Raw genomic sequence first — 14,307 nt, forward strand, 5'->3', positions numbered from 1 at the left:
AGTTTTGCTCGCAAGTGTAGCTTCTGAGCCAGAAGTGGACAGTCTGGCTTAGAAAAGGACAGTCGGGTCCAGAAGCAGCCAGTCAGGCCCAGTGTTCCAAACCAATACCTACATGTTTAGCGCCATCTCCATAAACAGTTGTAAAGCGCCATCTATGGTTCTTCTCACTTTCTTACCGAACTAACTAGAGCAGCGGTTCCCAAACTTATTTAGTCTACTGCCCACTTTGAGAATAAATTATTTTTTAGCGCCCCCATTTTTGTAGTCAAGAGTCGAGCTCAGTCGGTGTCCACGAGTCCTCCTAGTAGATGACGCCTCCCAAGCCTCTACACAACGTCCCGATTTTTTTTTCTGGGTCTCTTACCTTAACGGGGGGCCCTTTAAGCCTGCAGCGCCCACAAGGGGGCGTTATCGCCCACTTTGGGAAAGACTGAACTAGAGTAACGAACTAATTCATATAAAGAACCATAGATGGCGCTACACGTTACGTCCGTGTTGCTTGCACGGCCATTTACTTACACATTCCCTTTCCAACCACTGTCTGAAAACTACTGCGTGTAAAAACTGTGAAATACAAACCCCTTTAGCAACAAAAGTCTCCTGACTTTTTCTGCAACATCCAGCTAAATCAGTTTTTTAGTCAAGGACCCCACGCTTTAGGCCTCAGCCTCGAACTTAGCGGGCAGCGGCGCGGGAGCGGCGGCGGGGCGGGAGCGGCAGGATCTTATGCGTAAAATCAAATAGACCGGTTCTCGAAAACAGCGGCGCGGCAGCGGCGCCGGANGTACAGTCAGCGTCAAATAGTTCGTGACACTCAAAGTGGCCAAAAGGAAGTCAACACAACCTTCATCATTTTAGCCATAGGATGACCAATTGTCCACTGCTGAACATGATTTAAACAAAAGGCCGGTTGGTGGCGGCCCGCATACGACAAACACAACCTTATTTCCATTGTAATAAAGACTACTACTTTGGCTGCTGTACTATTTATCGCTGAGTAAAACCAGGCGATATCGGCAGACGGAGCTGCTTTTCGTGGCGTTCTCGTGCCGGCACTTTGCCGCTTTATCTCGTCAGGTGGCGCATTGTCGAATCGATCGCTGAGAATAGTTGTCAATCGTATACGTTGTCGTTTCGCCGGGTGAAAGTTGAGGCGAACGAGGTTGCTATCCTTCGGAACTACTCAACCTTCACTAGTATCAGTTTTAAAAATGATACATTACAATTATGAAGAAAATTAAATATAGTTTTGACTGATTTATTAAAATTGTGTTCCGTAATAAACTGGTGCCATCATTTTACAATACATATGTGCTTTTTTTTTTCAGAATAAAACTATGCTGGGCTCTTACATCCAGCAGAGTATATTTGGTGCTAATACTCCCCTTCCCGCTGTGCTATCGTTTTATCAGCAGCAGAGACAACCCTACAAATTACCCGTGAGTATTGCAGTGGTGGCAGCGATTGGTTGTGTTAAAGTGAATGATTTTGTTTTGGCTCGATTTGATTCCATTACGTTTTCCAATATGTGAATTGCGAATTCATCTAACGCACATAACAGTTGGATTATAGTAGTTGTAAATGGCACTTGCTGCTTATTTCATCGCTCAGAATTTACCCACAAAATTTAGATAAATGAGAATCAATTTTCTGTACATTCCCAAAAAAAAAAAACGTATATTCATAAGTAAAGACCTAATAATATCCAGCAGATAAAGATCCTCTACACAGGAGTTGCAGCGGCGGGAACGAGAGGTGGGAATATTCCCGTAGTGTGTCCTGGGCTTCATCATCATCATCATCATCTCAGCCATAGGACGTCCATTGCTGAACATAGGCCTCCCCCAAAAGCTTTCCATGTTGCCCGGTTGGTAGCGGCCTGCGTCCAGCGCTTTCCTGCTACCTTTATGAGGTCGTCGGTCCACCTTGTGGGAGGACGTCGCACGCTGCGTTTTCCGGTTCTTTACGAGATCGAATCGGAAATGAGGAGATCCGTAAACGAACTAAAGTCGCTGACATATCCCGACGGATTAGCAAGCTGAAGTGACAGGGCCCATAGTAGGCAGAACTAACTGCCGATACGGCGGCAAAGTTCTGGAGTGGAGGCCTGGGCTTAATACGTTTGTTTTTTATCCCCAACGGGGAAGCTCTTGGCTTGTATCTCACCTGATGGTAAGTGATGATCAGGCCGAAGGTGGAAGCGAGCTTCACCCGGAATCCTCAACCACAGAGGAACTTTTTATCTTACCTCTAACTGTCAGAACACAACAATGCTGTTAGCATTGTTGTTAAGGTGGCAGCCTTAGGTAATTTGGTGGTAGCTAGCCAGGCGGACTTGGAACAAGCCCTACCACCAACCAAACCGAACAGAAAAATCTGCCCCTACTGGGAATCGAACCCGGGACCTCTGCGTCTAGGGTTGCCAGGTCCAAAGACACAAAAGCCGGACTTTGTACTTCACTTGGCCAGACATTTAATTTTTACCCTAGCTCACGAATGAGTACCTACTATCATCATCGGTTGCCCTGCGCTTGATATTATTCTGTGGCTCGACTTTCGCCTGGCGCGGCATCCACTTAAAAGCCTAACAAAAGCCGGACAGGCTGGACGAGACAATATTTGGCCGGCCAAGACCGTAAAAAGCCAAACATGTGCGGCAAAAGCCGGACCTGGCAACCCTATCTGCGTCTGAAGCAGGTGGTCTAACCACTAGACCGTCTAGGCCAGGGTTTCCCAATTTTTTTTTGCCAAGGAACCCTACTAGGATTATACTTTTCCTAGCGGAACCCCCGTACTACTCCGCCCGCACGCCCTGCGAGGGGCAGGTACTTGTGCGTAAACAAGTCGGTGCGAGCGAACAACGTCGGTCACGAAACGTGGGATAATAATTTTTACGGAACCCTTGCGGCCTTTCCATGAACCCCAGGGTTCCGCGGACCACCATTCGGGAACCGCTGGTCTAGGCGATTAACGCGGTATTTCTAAATCGCAGGAGATGGACGAGACGAGCGACGAGGACGACGAGCCCGAAGCGGGCCCGGCGCGGCCAGTGCGGGCCGGCGCCGGGCTCGCCGGCGTGGGCTCCTCGCTGGAGGCCAGCGCGCTCGGCCTGGCGCCCGCCGCGCCCAGCGCCGCCTACGACGAGCCGCGCGACATGTCCGTCAGCACGCTGCACCTGTACGANTGAATAGCCCAGAAAGAGAAATTAGTTTTTTCAAAGGCCTTAATATGGCTTTTTGTAACCTTTTGGACTTTAAATAAAAGCCGTCATTATAATAAGCCATTTTATTGATGTTTACCTTAAAGATTAATGTATTTCATTTTATTAATAGGAAATTGTCGTAGTTTTTTAATATCCGGTATCCGGCCGGATAGTGAGTTACTATCCGGTATCCGGCCGGATAGTAAATTAAGGCCGGATATCCGGCCTACCGGATAGTTACCGGATATCCGTTTCATCTCTACTGTAGATCCTGGCTACACAGGAGTTGCAGCGGTGGGAACTAGAGGTGGGAATAGTCCCATGTCATACTTCATAAGGGGTTCAAAATAAAAACTAGTGTCAAATTATTTTTCTCGAGCGGCGACCACGGGCCGGAAGACGTACTTGTGTAGTGTGGGCAGGCCCCCATTAGGTGGACCGACGACCTCATAAAGGTAACAGGAAGCCGCTGGATGCAGGCCGCTACCAACCGGGCGATGTGGAAATCATTAGTGGAGGCCTATGTTCAGCAGTGGACGTCCTGTGGCTGAAATGATGATGAAAATAATCTATAGCTTTATTGATCCTTCTTAGGAAAATAATTCATTGTGTAAACTCGTCGAAATATTCAAGTTTATTAACGCTGTGAGCCAACCGTCTTGCCATCGTGGGGAGGCTTATTCCACTATTCCCCGTTGACAATCCCCGTCAACGGGGATTAGTGAACTTTTTGTTCACTATTCCCCGTTATATTAGGATTTTATTTTAAACATTATAAGCTCCAATTGGCGTTAACGGGGATCAGTGAACAAAAACTTCACTATTCCCCGTTGACGGGGATTGTCAACGGGGAATAGTGGAATAAGCCCTTGGGGAGTATATGCCAAATCCTCCATTTGTCTCTGGTAAATTAGAGAGGGTCGTACCCCTTGTAGAAACAAACGCCCGTATTCACAAACGTTACTCTGAGGTCTCACAGTGCGCGTGGACGCAAGGGTTACACACGAACCAATCACAGAGCTATTCAACGCTGTGCGTTCGATTTGCTGAACATAAGCAAGCATCGTTTGTGAATACGGGCGTAAATGCCCTCATGATGGTGAATCATAAATGTGTGGACGTGACATATACTTTTATTGTCAAGTATTGTATGTTATATGCGCAGAAAACACAATTGACTTGAATTATCACTTCCATACTAGTAAAATGGCCTTCGAGCGACGTATAATATTATTAGGATTTTCAATTCGTTATAATAACGTAGATGTCATGGTTCGGTCCTTATGTGGTTACTGCAATGTCAATAATATTAAATGAAACCAGTTAAAATCGTTTTCGCGCAATTGGTCAAATTCGCAATTGGTCCAATCGTGAAAAATTTACAAATTCGCGATTAGTCCAATTCGCGATTGGTCCAATTCGTAATTGGTCCAAAATAAAACGATATCCAAAATGAAATAAATAAGGAGGTTATACCCGCCCGTCTAAACTCGTCTAAATCGGCCGACGAAAAATTGATGGTCTGCGCCTAGGCTAAATGTGCTTTTTTAAAGTGTACTTGCAAAAATAAAATGAGTTTTATGAGTCGAGTCTAAGGTTAATTTTTTTTATTGTTTCCAGGTAATACCATGCTTGTACCCGCTCCCGGGGGGCATGTATCCCGGCCGCATGATCCGCGTCCAGGGTAACGTGCCGCCAGGTGCCCAGAGGTAAGCAGTACCTTAAGATTACCAGCCTGATGACAAATTATGCAAAAGGGACATAATACGCGAACATCGGGCCTCTCCACTCCAGCCCATCTGTCTAGCTGCTAGCGTAAGCAAATCCTCCATTTGCTTCTGATTAGCAAAAGGGTTATAGATCGTTTCATTCACGAAGACGCGCCCCACCATTGCATTCTTCCGCTAATGTTTGAGTGTCATCGGTACACGTTAAATTATCCATGCTCACGCACACTACAATAATGCCGCTCGTATTGCTCGGATCAAACTCCCCGCACCCCGCGCGACCGAGACCAAACATTGGTGGGGCGCGTCTTCTTGGATGAAACGATCTATACTAACTTGAAGGTGAACAGTCACAGTCAAATCTTGACTCCTACAGTCAAGTCTCTAAAATAAAGATGATGAGGTGTTCCTAAGGGCTTTTCAATCGTCAGATATCTTTTAACTGAAGAATAAACTTGTCATTTTGACACATTTCCCATACTAAAACTGTCAATGTGGTAAACTTATAAAAGATATCTGAGGGCTTAGTGTGAGTATACATCAAACGTGTGTGAGCGCGATAAAATATATATGAAGATTTTAGTTCTTGAAAGTTTCCGCTAGGAGCGCTGTACAATCGGTCATACATTTAATGTCACTTTTTTGCGCGACATCGAATGCGTTTGACGTACTCACACACTAAACGCCCCCTGACGATTGATAAACAAGCCCTAAAAAAATTATTGTTGACACTACATTAATAGTGCCTTTCGTGTAGAATAAACCACTTTGGTGATGACAGAAGGGGCTCTGCAGTTTAATCATTATTCTTTGATGAAGATAATGAACCTTCTCCACCAGATTCGCCATCAACCTCCAATGCGGACCCAACACGGATCCCCGCGACGACATCGCTCTCCACTTGAACTTTCGCTTCGTGGAGATGTGCGTGGTCCGCAACCACCTGTCCTCGATGGAGTGGGGGGTTGAGGAGACTGATGGGGGAATACCGATCAGGAGGGGGGAGCCGTTTGAGGCGCTGCTGCTGTGTGAGCCTCAGTCTATCAAGGTTAGTCCATAGGGTACGGGACTTATCTCACCACACTTTCCCTGTATAGCCAGGATCTACAGCTTAGCCTCCAGTGTAACCCAACCAAAACCAAGTGCAGGTTGAGTGGTCCATAGGGTGGTTGTTACAGCAATGAGGGTTTCTTAATTAGCGCCACTGGCGAGTGACGTCCTGCCACTTGTGATTGAGACAATGACACTGACTGGTGAAACCTGAAGTTGTAGGACCATCACATTTGCAATGAATCACCAGGGTGGCGCCACTGTTTTAGCCACTGGCAAATGATAGGACCTTACTCTACAGTGGCGCCAATTTAGTTACTCCAAAATGACCTTCCTCCTACCGCTTCAGCGCTCTCCAGATGGCTCCATTGTCTTAGCTACAAGCAACTTAATGACAGGACCTCACTTAGTGACGTCAACTGACAGTAAAGATGTGCGTGGTCCGCAACCACCTGTCCTCGATGGAGTGGGGGGTCGAAGAGACTGATGGGGGGATTCCTATAAGGAGGGGGGAGCCGTTTGAGGCGCTGCTGCTATGCGAGCCTCAATCTATCAAGGTCAGTCCATAGGGCAGTTCATAACAGCAAGTCTACTCCGTACGTAGCTTCGGATATACCTGTTGCCGACACTCATGCTGGCATCTGGCTTGGCGTGAGAGAGACGGCAATATTGACACTTTGGATGACGTTTTTGGGAGTAACCCCGCAGCTAACAACACTGTTTTGTTCTAAAGCAAGGAACAGGACCCTACTTGACAGTGGCGCCGACCTGGTGACTGGTGCCTGATGACATTAGAAACCATTATTGGCGCTACTGTCTGAGCTACAGGCAAGTGATGGAGCGCTTACCTTACTCTACGGTGGCGTCATCCTAGTGACTCCAAAATGATCTTCCTCCTACCGCTTCAGCACCTACCAATTGGTGCCACTGTCTTAGCTACAAAAATGACAGGACCTTACTCGCCAGTGGCGCAACCTTTTTCAGACTAAACGACCTTGACCTGATGAACAAATACCATTATCTCATTCCAGGTGGCCCTAAACGGCATCCATTTCTGCGAGTTCCTCCACCGGACTCCATTCCAGCGGATCACCCACATCACTGTCGATGGAGACGTGGCCGTCCAGTTCATAGGCTTTGAGGGAGCCGCGCCGCAGCAGCCGTATATGGTACGCCCCCAGTATCAACCATACCAGTATAGACCTTATAGGGTATGTCACTAACTAACCCATAGAATGCTGTCGATTTGTGGATTGGATTGTGTGTATGTTACTGTCGTGTAGTGCCATATTTGTCACTCGGCCGTCTGTGTCGTGCCATATTTGTCACTCGATTANCTAAAGCGCCGCGCGAGCTGCCAGCTGGTTTCGAGAACGGGTCTGCGTTGCCCGCCCCGCTCCCGCGCCGCCGCCGCTGCCGCCCCGCTGCCCGCTAAGTTCGAGGCCTTACACTTAAAGGCGGGTTAGAATCGCGCTGACAGCTCGCTGATCGTCGGCGCTGACAGATCAATATGTATGTAATTAAGAGAACGTTCCTGAGTGACGCTGATCGCTCGGCGCCGACGCTTCATATATTACGGCTTACGGTGTGATTCTAAAACCAGCCTAAGACAAAAATGGTAGGAATGTAGGGACATACCATTGCCAGATGGCAGCTCCCCTGCCAAACTTCCCCTGTATGCGTTGCCTGAGCGCGCTTTGTATGTAGATTGTCATTTGTTACTATCTATTCTGGTTATTTTGTGATGCTGATGATGGTACCTTCCCCATCAGGTTCGCCATCAACCTCCAATGCGGACCCAACACGGATCCCCGCGACGACATCGCTCTCCACCTGAACTTTCGCTTCGTGGAGATGTGCGTGGTCCGCAACCACTTGTCCTCGATGGAGTGGGGAGTTGAGGAAACCGATGGGGGAATACCGATCAGGAGGGGAGAGCCGTTTGAGGCGCTGCTGCTGTGCGAGCCTCAGTCTATCAAGGTTAGTCTATAGGGTAGTTCATACCAGCGAGGCTACTCCGTACGTACTACGTAGTCTGTTACCGTCACTCATGCTGGCATCTGGCTTGGCGTCAGAGAGACGGCAATATTGACACTTCGGATGACGTTTTTGTGAGTAACCCCGCAGCTGACAACACTGTTTTATTCTAAAGCAAGGAACAGGACCCTACTTGACAGTGGCGCGACCTGGTGACTGGTGCCTGGTGACATTAAAAACCATTATCGGCGCCACTGTCTGAGCTACAAGCAAGTGATAGAGCGCTTACCTTACTCTACGGTAGCGTCATCCTAGTGACTCCAAAATGACCTTCTTCCTACCGTCTCAGAGCTCACCAGTTCACCAGACGGCTGCACTGTCTTAGATACAAGCAACTTAATGATAGGACCTCACTTAGTGACGTCAACTGACAGTAAAGATGTGCGTGGTCCGCAACCACCTGTCTTCGATGGAGTGGGGGGTGGAGGAAACCGATGGGGGTATACCGATCAGGAGGGGGGAGCCTTTTGAGGCGCTGCTGCTGTGTGAGCCTCAGTCTATCAAGGTTAGTAAAAAAAACTCATAAAAACTCATTTATTTTTGCAAATAGGCTTTGAAAAAGCACTTTTACAAGTCTGTTGGGTAGTTCATACCAGCAAGGGTACTCCGTACGTAGCTTCGGGTATATCTGTTACCGTCACTCATGCTGGCATCTGGCTTGGCGTCAGAGAGACGGCAATATTGACACTTCTGATGACGTTTTTGTGAGTAACAACCCCGCAGCTGACAACACTGTTTTATTCTAAAGCAAGGAACAGGACCCTACTTGACAGTGGCGCGACCTGGTGACTGGTGCCTGGTGACATTAGAAACCATTATTGGCGCCACTGTCTGAGCTACAGGCAAGTGATGGAGCGCTAACCTTACTCTACGGTGGCGTCATCCTAGTGACTCCAAAATGACCTTCCTCCTACCAGTACAGCCCTTACCAGTTTTTTTTTGTCCACAACGAGGAAGCTCTTGGCCTGTATCTCACCTGATGGTAAGTGATGATCAGGCCGAAGGTGGAAGCGAGCTTCACCCGGAATCCTCAATCACAGAGGAACTGGCTATCACTCTTGGTTGGTTGGTGCCACTGTCTTAGCTACAAAAGTGACAAGACCTCACTCGCCAGTGACGTCAGCTGACAGTAAAGATGTGCGTGGTCCGCAACCACCTGTCCTCGATGGAGTGGGGGGTCGAGGAGACTGATGGGGGGATACCGATCAGGAGGGGGGAGCCGTTTGAGGCGCTGCTGCTGTGTGAGCCTCAGTCTATCAAGGTCAGTCTGTAGGGTAGTTGGTTGGCCCTTTTTTGGCGGTCAAGCTGTAGATCTTGGATACACAGGAGTGTTTGAATAGTCCCGTTAGGTGCGAGCCGCAGTCTATCAAGGTCAGTTGTAGGACTATTCCCACCTGTAGGAAAGAGACCCACCGCTGCAACTCCTGTGTAGCCAGGATCTACAGCTTCACCGCCAATAACAGCCCAACTAATGAAGGTCAAGTTTGTTCCGTGAGAAAGCTGCTGTTATTGGAGGTTAGTAAGTAGCGTAATTAGGTTAGAACCTTACTCTACAGTGTGCAGTGGCGGCAACTGGAGATAGAAGAGATGGATCTCTTCTTTGTCGCTAAAACATTGGCGTAATCTAGTTAAAGTTGAAGCGGTAGAAACTGTCGCATTTGCAATCAAGCACCAGAATGTCGCCACTGTAGAATAAGGTCCTGTCACTTGCTTGTAGTAAGCACTGAAGCGGTACGAGGACTATGACATTTACTTGGCGCTACTGTAGAGTGAGGTCATGTTACTTGCCACTTTCTCAGTGTATCATACTTCATTCTTACTATCTTAGCCACAATACAAGAAAGTGACAGGACCTTACTCGCCAGTGGCGCAACCTTTTTCAGACTAAACGACCTAAAGCCTGATGAACAAATACCATTATAGTGTTTTTTGTTTGTTTACTCTTTTATGATTGCCTTGTTTTTCTTCTTCTCTTCCTGTACATTGCACCCCCCTTGCTGACAACAGAGGGCCCGCTGAAAATCAGTTTCGAGACAAGCCCTGGCGCGGTCTTGATGTATGCTGAGCCTTTTTGTCAGAGGGGCACAAGCAGCTATCTGTCCATTTCTGTATCTCTTTCATTATGTACCTATGTCTTTCTTGCTTGTATGTCTTTCTTTCAAATAAAAACTATTCTATTCTATTCTATCATTCCAGGTGGCCCTAAACGGCATCCACTTCTGCGAGTTCCTCCACCGGACTCCGTTCCAGCGGATCACCCACATCACTGTCGACGGAGACGTGGCCGTCCAGTTCATAGGCTTTGAGGGAGCCGCGCCGCAGCAGCCGTATATGGTACGCCCCCAGTATCAACCATACCAGTATAGACCTTATAGGGTATGTCACTTACCAACCAATAGAATGGGTGTCTAGAATGGTGTCGATTTGTGGTTTGAAAACTATGTTGTGTGTGTTTGCATGTCAAATTTGTCACTCGGCCGTCTGAGAAGTGCCATATTTGTCACTCGGCCGTCTGAGTAGTGCCATAATTTTGTCACTCGGCCGTCTGAGTAGTGCCATATTTGTCACTCGGCCGTCAGAGTAGTTACATATTTGTCTCTCGGCCGTCAGAGTAGTGCCATATTTGTCACTCGGCCGGCAGAGTAGTGCCATATTTATCACTCGGTTATCTGATTAGTGCAGTCTCTGTCACACTTGAAACTATGATGTAGCATGCTATTGTTTCATTCGAACAGCGCCTTCTCTAACACAATGTGTCATTAGTATAGTTCCATCTCTGTCCCACTCACTAAAGTTACACAGCGCCGTCCAGTTCATAGGCTTCGAGGGCGCCGCGCCGCGGCAGCCGTATATGGTACGCACCCAGTGTCAACCATACCAGTATAGACCTTATAGGGTATGTCACTAACTAACCCATAGAATGCTGTCGATTTGTGGATTGGATTGTGTGTATGTTACTGTCGTGTAGTGCCATATTTGTCACTCGGCCGTCTGTGTCGTGCCATATTTGTCACTCGATTATCTGGTTAGCGCGGTCTATGTCACACTTGAACCATGCTGTTTCTTGTTTAAATTAGTGTCATGTCGCATGCTATTGTCTCACTCGAACAGCGCCGTCCCTCTCACAATATGTCATTATAGTAGTTTCGTCTCTTTCCCAAACCATAACAAATCATAGCATCCTTATCACATACAGCGAATAACACTACATTCTGTGATTTCTATAATGCCGACTCTGTTCCACTCTAAAGTCACATAGCCCCGTCTCCCTCGGTGACGTGGCGCACTAGCTTCCATCCTCTCATGTTGTCTCCGTCCCACTCACTAAAGTCACATAGCGCCGTCTCCCTCGGAGACGTGGCCGTCCAGTTCATAGGCTTTGAGGGAGCCGCGCCGCAGCAGCCGTATATGGTACGCCCCCAGTATCAACCATACCAGTATACAGCGTATAGGCCGTATAGGGTATGTCACTAACCAACCAATAGAATGGGTGATTAAAACTGTGTCGAGTTTGTGTTGTTGAATGTTGGAATGTTAACGTTTAGTGCCATATTTGTCACTCAGCCGTCTGAGAAGTGCCATATTTGTCATTCAGCCGTCTGAGAAGTGCCATATTTGTCACTCAGCCGTCTGGGAAGTGCCATATTTGTCACTCGGTTATCTGGTTAGCGCGGTCTCTATCATACTAGAAACTATATTATGACGTCTCTTTTTAAATTAGTACGGTGTCGCATGTTATTGTTTCATTTGAATAGCGCCTAACACAATGTGTCATTAGTAGTTCCATCTCTGTTCAACTCACTAAAGTCACATAGCGCCGTCCAGTTCATAGGCTTCGAAGGCGCCGCGCCGCAGCAGCCGTATATGGTACGCCCCCAGTATCAGCCATACCAGTATACAGCGTATAGGCCGTATAGGGTATTTCACTAACCAATCAATAGAATGGGTGATTAAAACTGTGTCGAATTTGTGTTGTTGAATGTTGGAATGTTAACGTTTAGTGCCATATTTGTCACTCAGCCGTCTGAGAAGTGCCATATTTGTCACTGTTGTATCTTGTTTAAATTAGTATGATATTGCATGCGATCGTTTCTCACTCGAATAGCGCCGTCTCTGTCACAATAATGTCATTATAGTCACTGACCTCTCATAATACACATTGGGCAGGCTGTCTCATACAAATGACAGCTGATTTTGTGTGCCAATTTAAAGCGCCACTACGATTGTCCCGAGAACTAATTTTGACGTACATTGTATGAAGTAACCATAAGAGTAAGCGAGAAAGAAAATCACTAAATTTAGTTCCATGGATAGTCGTATTTGGCTACAGTATAGCCTTTAGCGCCAAAATGGTGACACTCAAATAGGCACATAAATATTATGAATGCAGCCAGTCCAGTGTGTAATAATGTCAGTGCGTTATATATTTATTTAATGATAGTATACATCACAATATCAACTTATATTACAATCTATCATATAGATGACCTAAACTGAACTGTCCCACCAAACTCATTGACAGAGAGGCGCCACCATCGTTTAACTATACAGGGTATTAGGTAAATGGGTATATGAGCCGACACTAGCCCATGTTAACATAGGCATATCCCAACTAATATTATAAATGCGAAAGTAACTCTGTCTGTCTGTCTGTCTGTCTGTCTGTCTGTCTGTCTGTTACGCTTTCCCGCTCAAACCTCGCAACCGATTTTGATGAAATTCGGCATAGAGATAGTTTGAGTCCCGGGAAAGAACATAGGATAGTTTTTATCCCGGTTTTTGAAACAGGGACGCGCGCGATAAAGTTTTTCTGTGACAGACAAAATTCCACGCGGGCGAAGCCGCGGGCGGAAAGCTAGTAAAAATATAAATGGTATGGTGAAGTCAGAAATTTGATATCATGATTTTATTTATTTTAATTTTCATCTATATATATAAAAATGAAACCCGTTTCGCGTTGTCACGGCATCACGTGTGAACGGCTGAACCGATTTCGATAATTCTTTTTTTTAAATGTTTGTGGAAGTCCAAGGATGGTTCTTACGGAAAAAAATATTAAGAAAATCTCTACGCTAAGGCGGTACGAAGTTCGCCGGGTCAGCTAGTACAAAATAAATTTTACAAAATCCGATTTGTATGAAAATTAGAATAGTTAAAATGAAGATATCAATTTTCTGACTTCACCATACCTTTTATATGACCATGTTAACATGGGCTAGTGTCGGCTCATATACCCATTTACCTAACACCCTGTATAGTTTCCAACATGGCAAAAATCGGAACCAGCGATCCGGTATTGACGGTGACGCCCCCTGTCAATGTCACGGATAGGACAGTTCAGTATATTGGGTCTATAAATTTATTGTAAGTAATTTTTTATGCACTCGCTAGTGATGACGTTTTGATGTATACTCGTACTTAGCCCCCTGACTAATTTAGTTACACATTTATCTGACAGATAAGTCCCTATCAGTCACTTTATCAGCAGGTATTGAAACTCGTATTAACTGTGAATGTTTGTAATTTCTAGGCGGACCCCCCAACTTATGGTGGACAGTACGGGCCCCCGCCCCCCGCTTACGGGGCCCCTGGCTATGGAGCCCCTCAAGGTAAGGATATATCATGTATAGTCTGGTCCGTGAGCACTTAGAATTTTGTCCAATGACCCCGAGCTACCCATCCTTATCGCTCGCGCGTAATTATATTGCTGTCGCGACTGTGCGATGGGCGGCCGCAGTGAGTGTGCGAGCGCGATAGAAACATAATTACGCGCGAGCGATAAGGATGGATAGCTTGGGGTCATTGGACAAAATTCTACGTGCTCACGGACCGGGCTTTACTTAATATAATATTTATATTTAAGAGATGCAATTTTTTATAATTTTTGAAACTAAAAAAATAGTTTTAAACTTTCATGGTGTCACTATCATAATTATTATTACTGACGGGATTGCTACCATGTACCTTAACCATGGCGCTTGCAACAGTGCCGAAATTTCGGTACTCAATTTTAAGCAATAGATGGGAATTGAACCTCCGATGCTGACTTACTTAATACACTTGAAAAGCAATTTCGACTGGTTTTATGCCCATTCTATGTAACTCAGCGGTCAAAACAGTCGTCCAGCAATCGCAAGGTAGTGGGTTAATTCCCAAAGGTGGTAATCGATCTATTCGACAAAAATGTGTACTAACATAATCGATGTATAAATAATAATACTAGAATACAGAATTTCGTATGTCGCAAATTCGTTATTTTAACCCTTAAGTAACATCCTTATTTTTGGTTAC

At 46.3% G+C, this 14,307-nt stretch overlaps 1 protein-coding gene across 2 annotated transcripts in view; it reads left to right on the forward strand.

Annotated features, from left to right (window-relative positions):
* Positions 1-14,307, forward strand: part of LOC114353288 (galectin-4) — a 47,877-nt gene that overhangs the window by 9,739 nt on the left and 23,831 nt on the right. Inside the window, exons 2-6 of one of the 2 annotated variants that reach the window (XM_028305226.1) lie at positions 4,823-4,911; positions 5,770-5,977; positions 7,011-7,148; positions 11,428-11,478; positions 13,547-13,625. In XM_028305226.1, coding sequence (XP_028161027.1) covers positions 4,823-4,911; positions 5,770-5,977; positions 7,011-7,148; positions 11,428-11,478; positions 13,547-13,625 — 565 coding nt within the window. The remainder of the gene's footprint in view (positions 1-4,822; positions 4,912-5,769; positions 5,978-7,010; positions 7,149-11,427; positions 11,479-13,546; positions 13,626-14,307) is intronic. The other variant, XM_028305227.1, reaches the window with a different exon arrangement.

This window comes from Ostrinia furnacalis, unplaced genomic scaffold (assembly GCF_004193835.3).
Source record: "Ostrinia furnacalis isolate ACB-3 unplaced genomic scaffold, ASM419383v2 OfSCF1649, whole genome shotgun sequence".
NCBI lineage: Eukaryota > Metazoa > Arthropoda > Insecta > Lepidoptera > Crambidae > Ostrinia > Ostrinia furnacalis.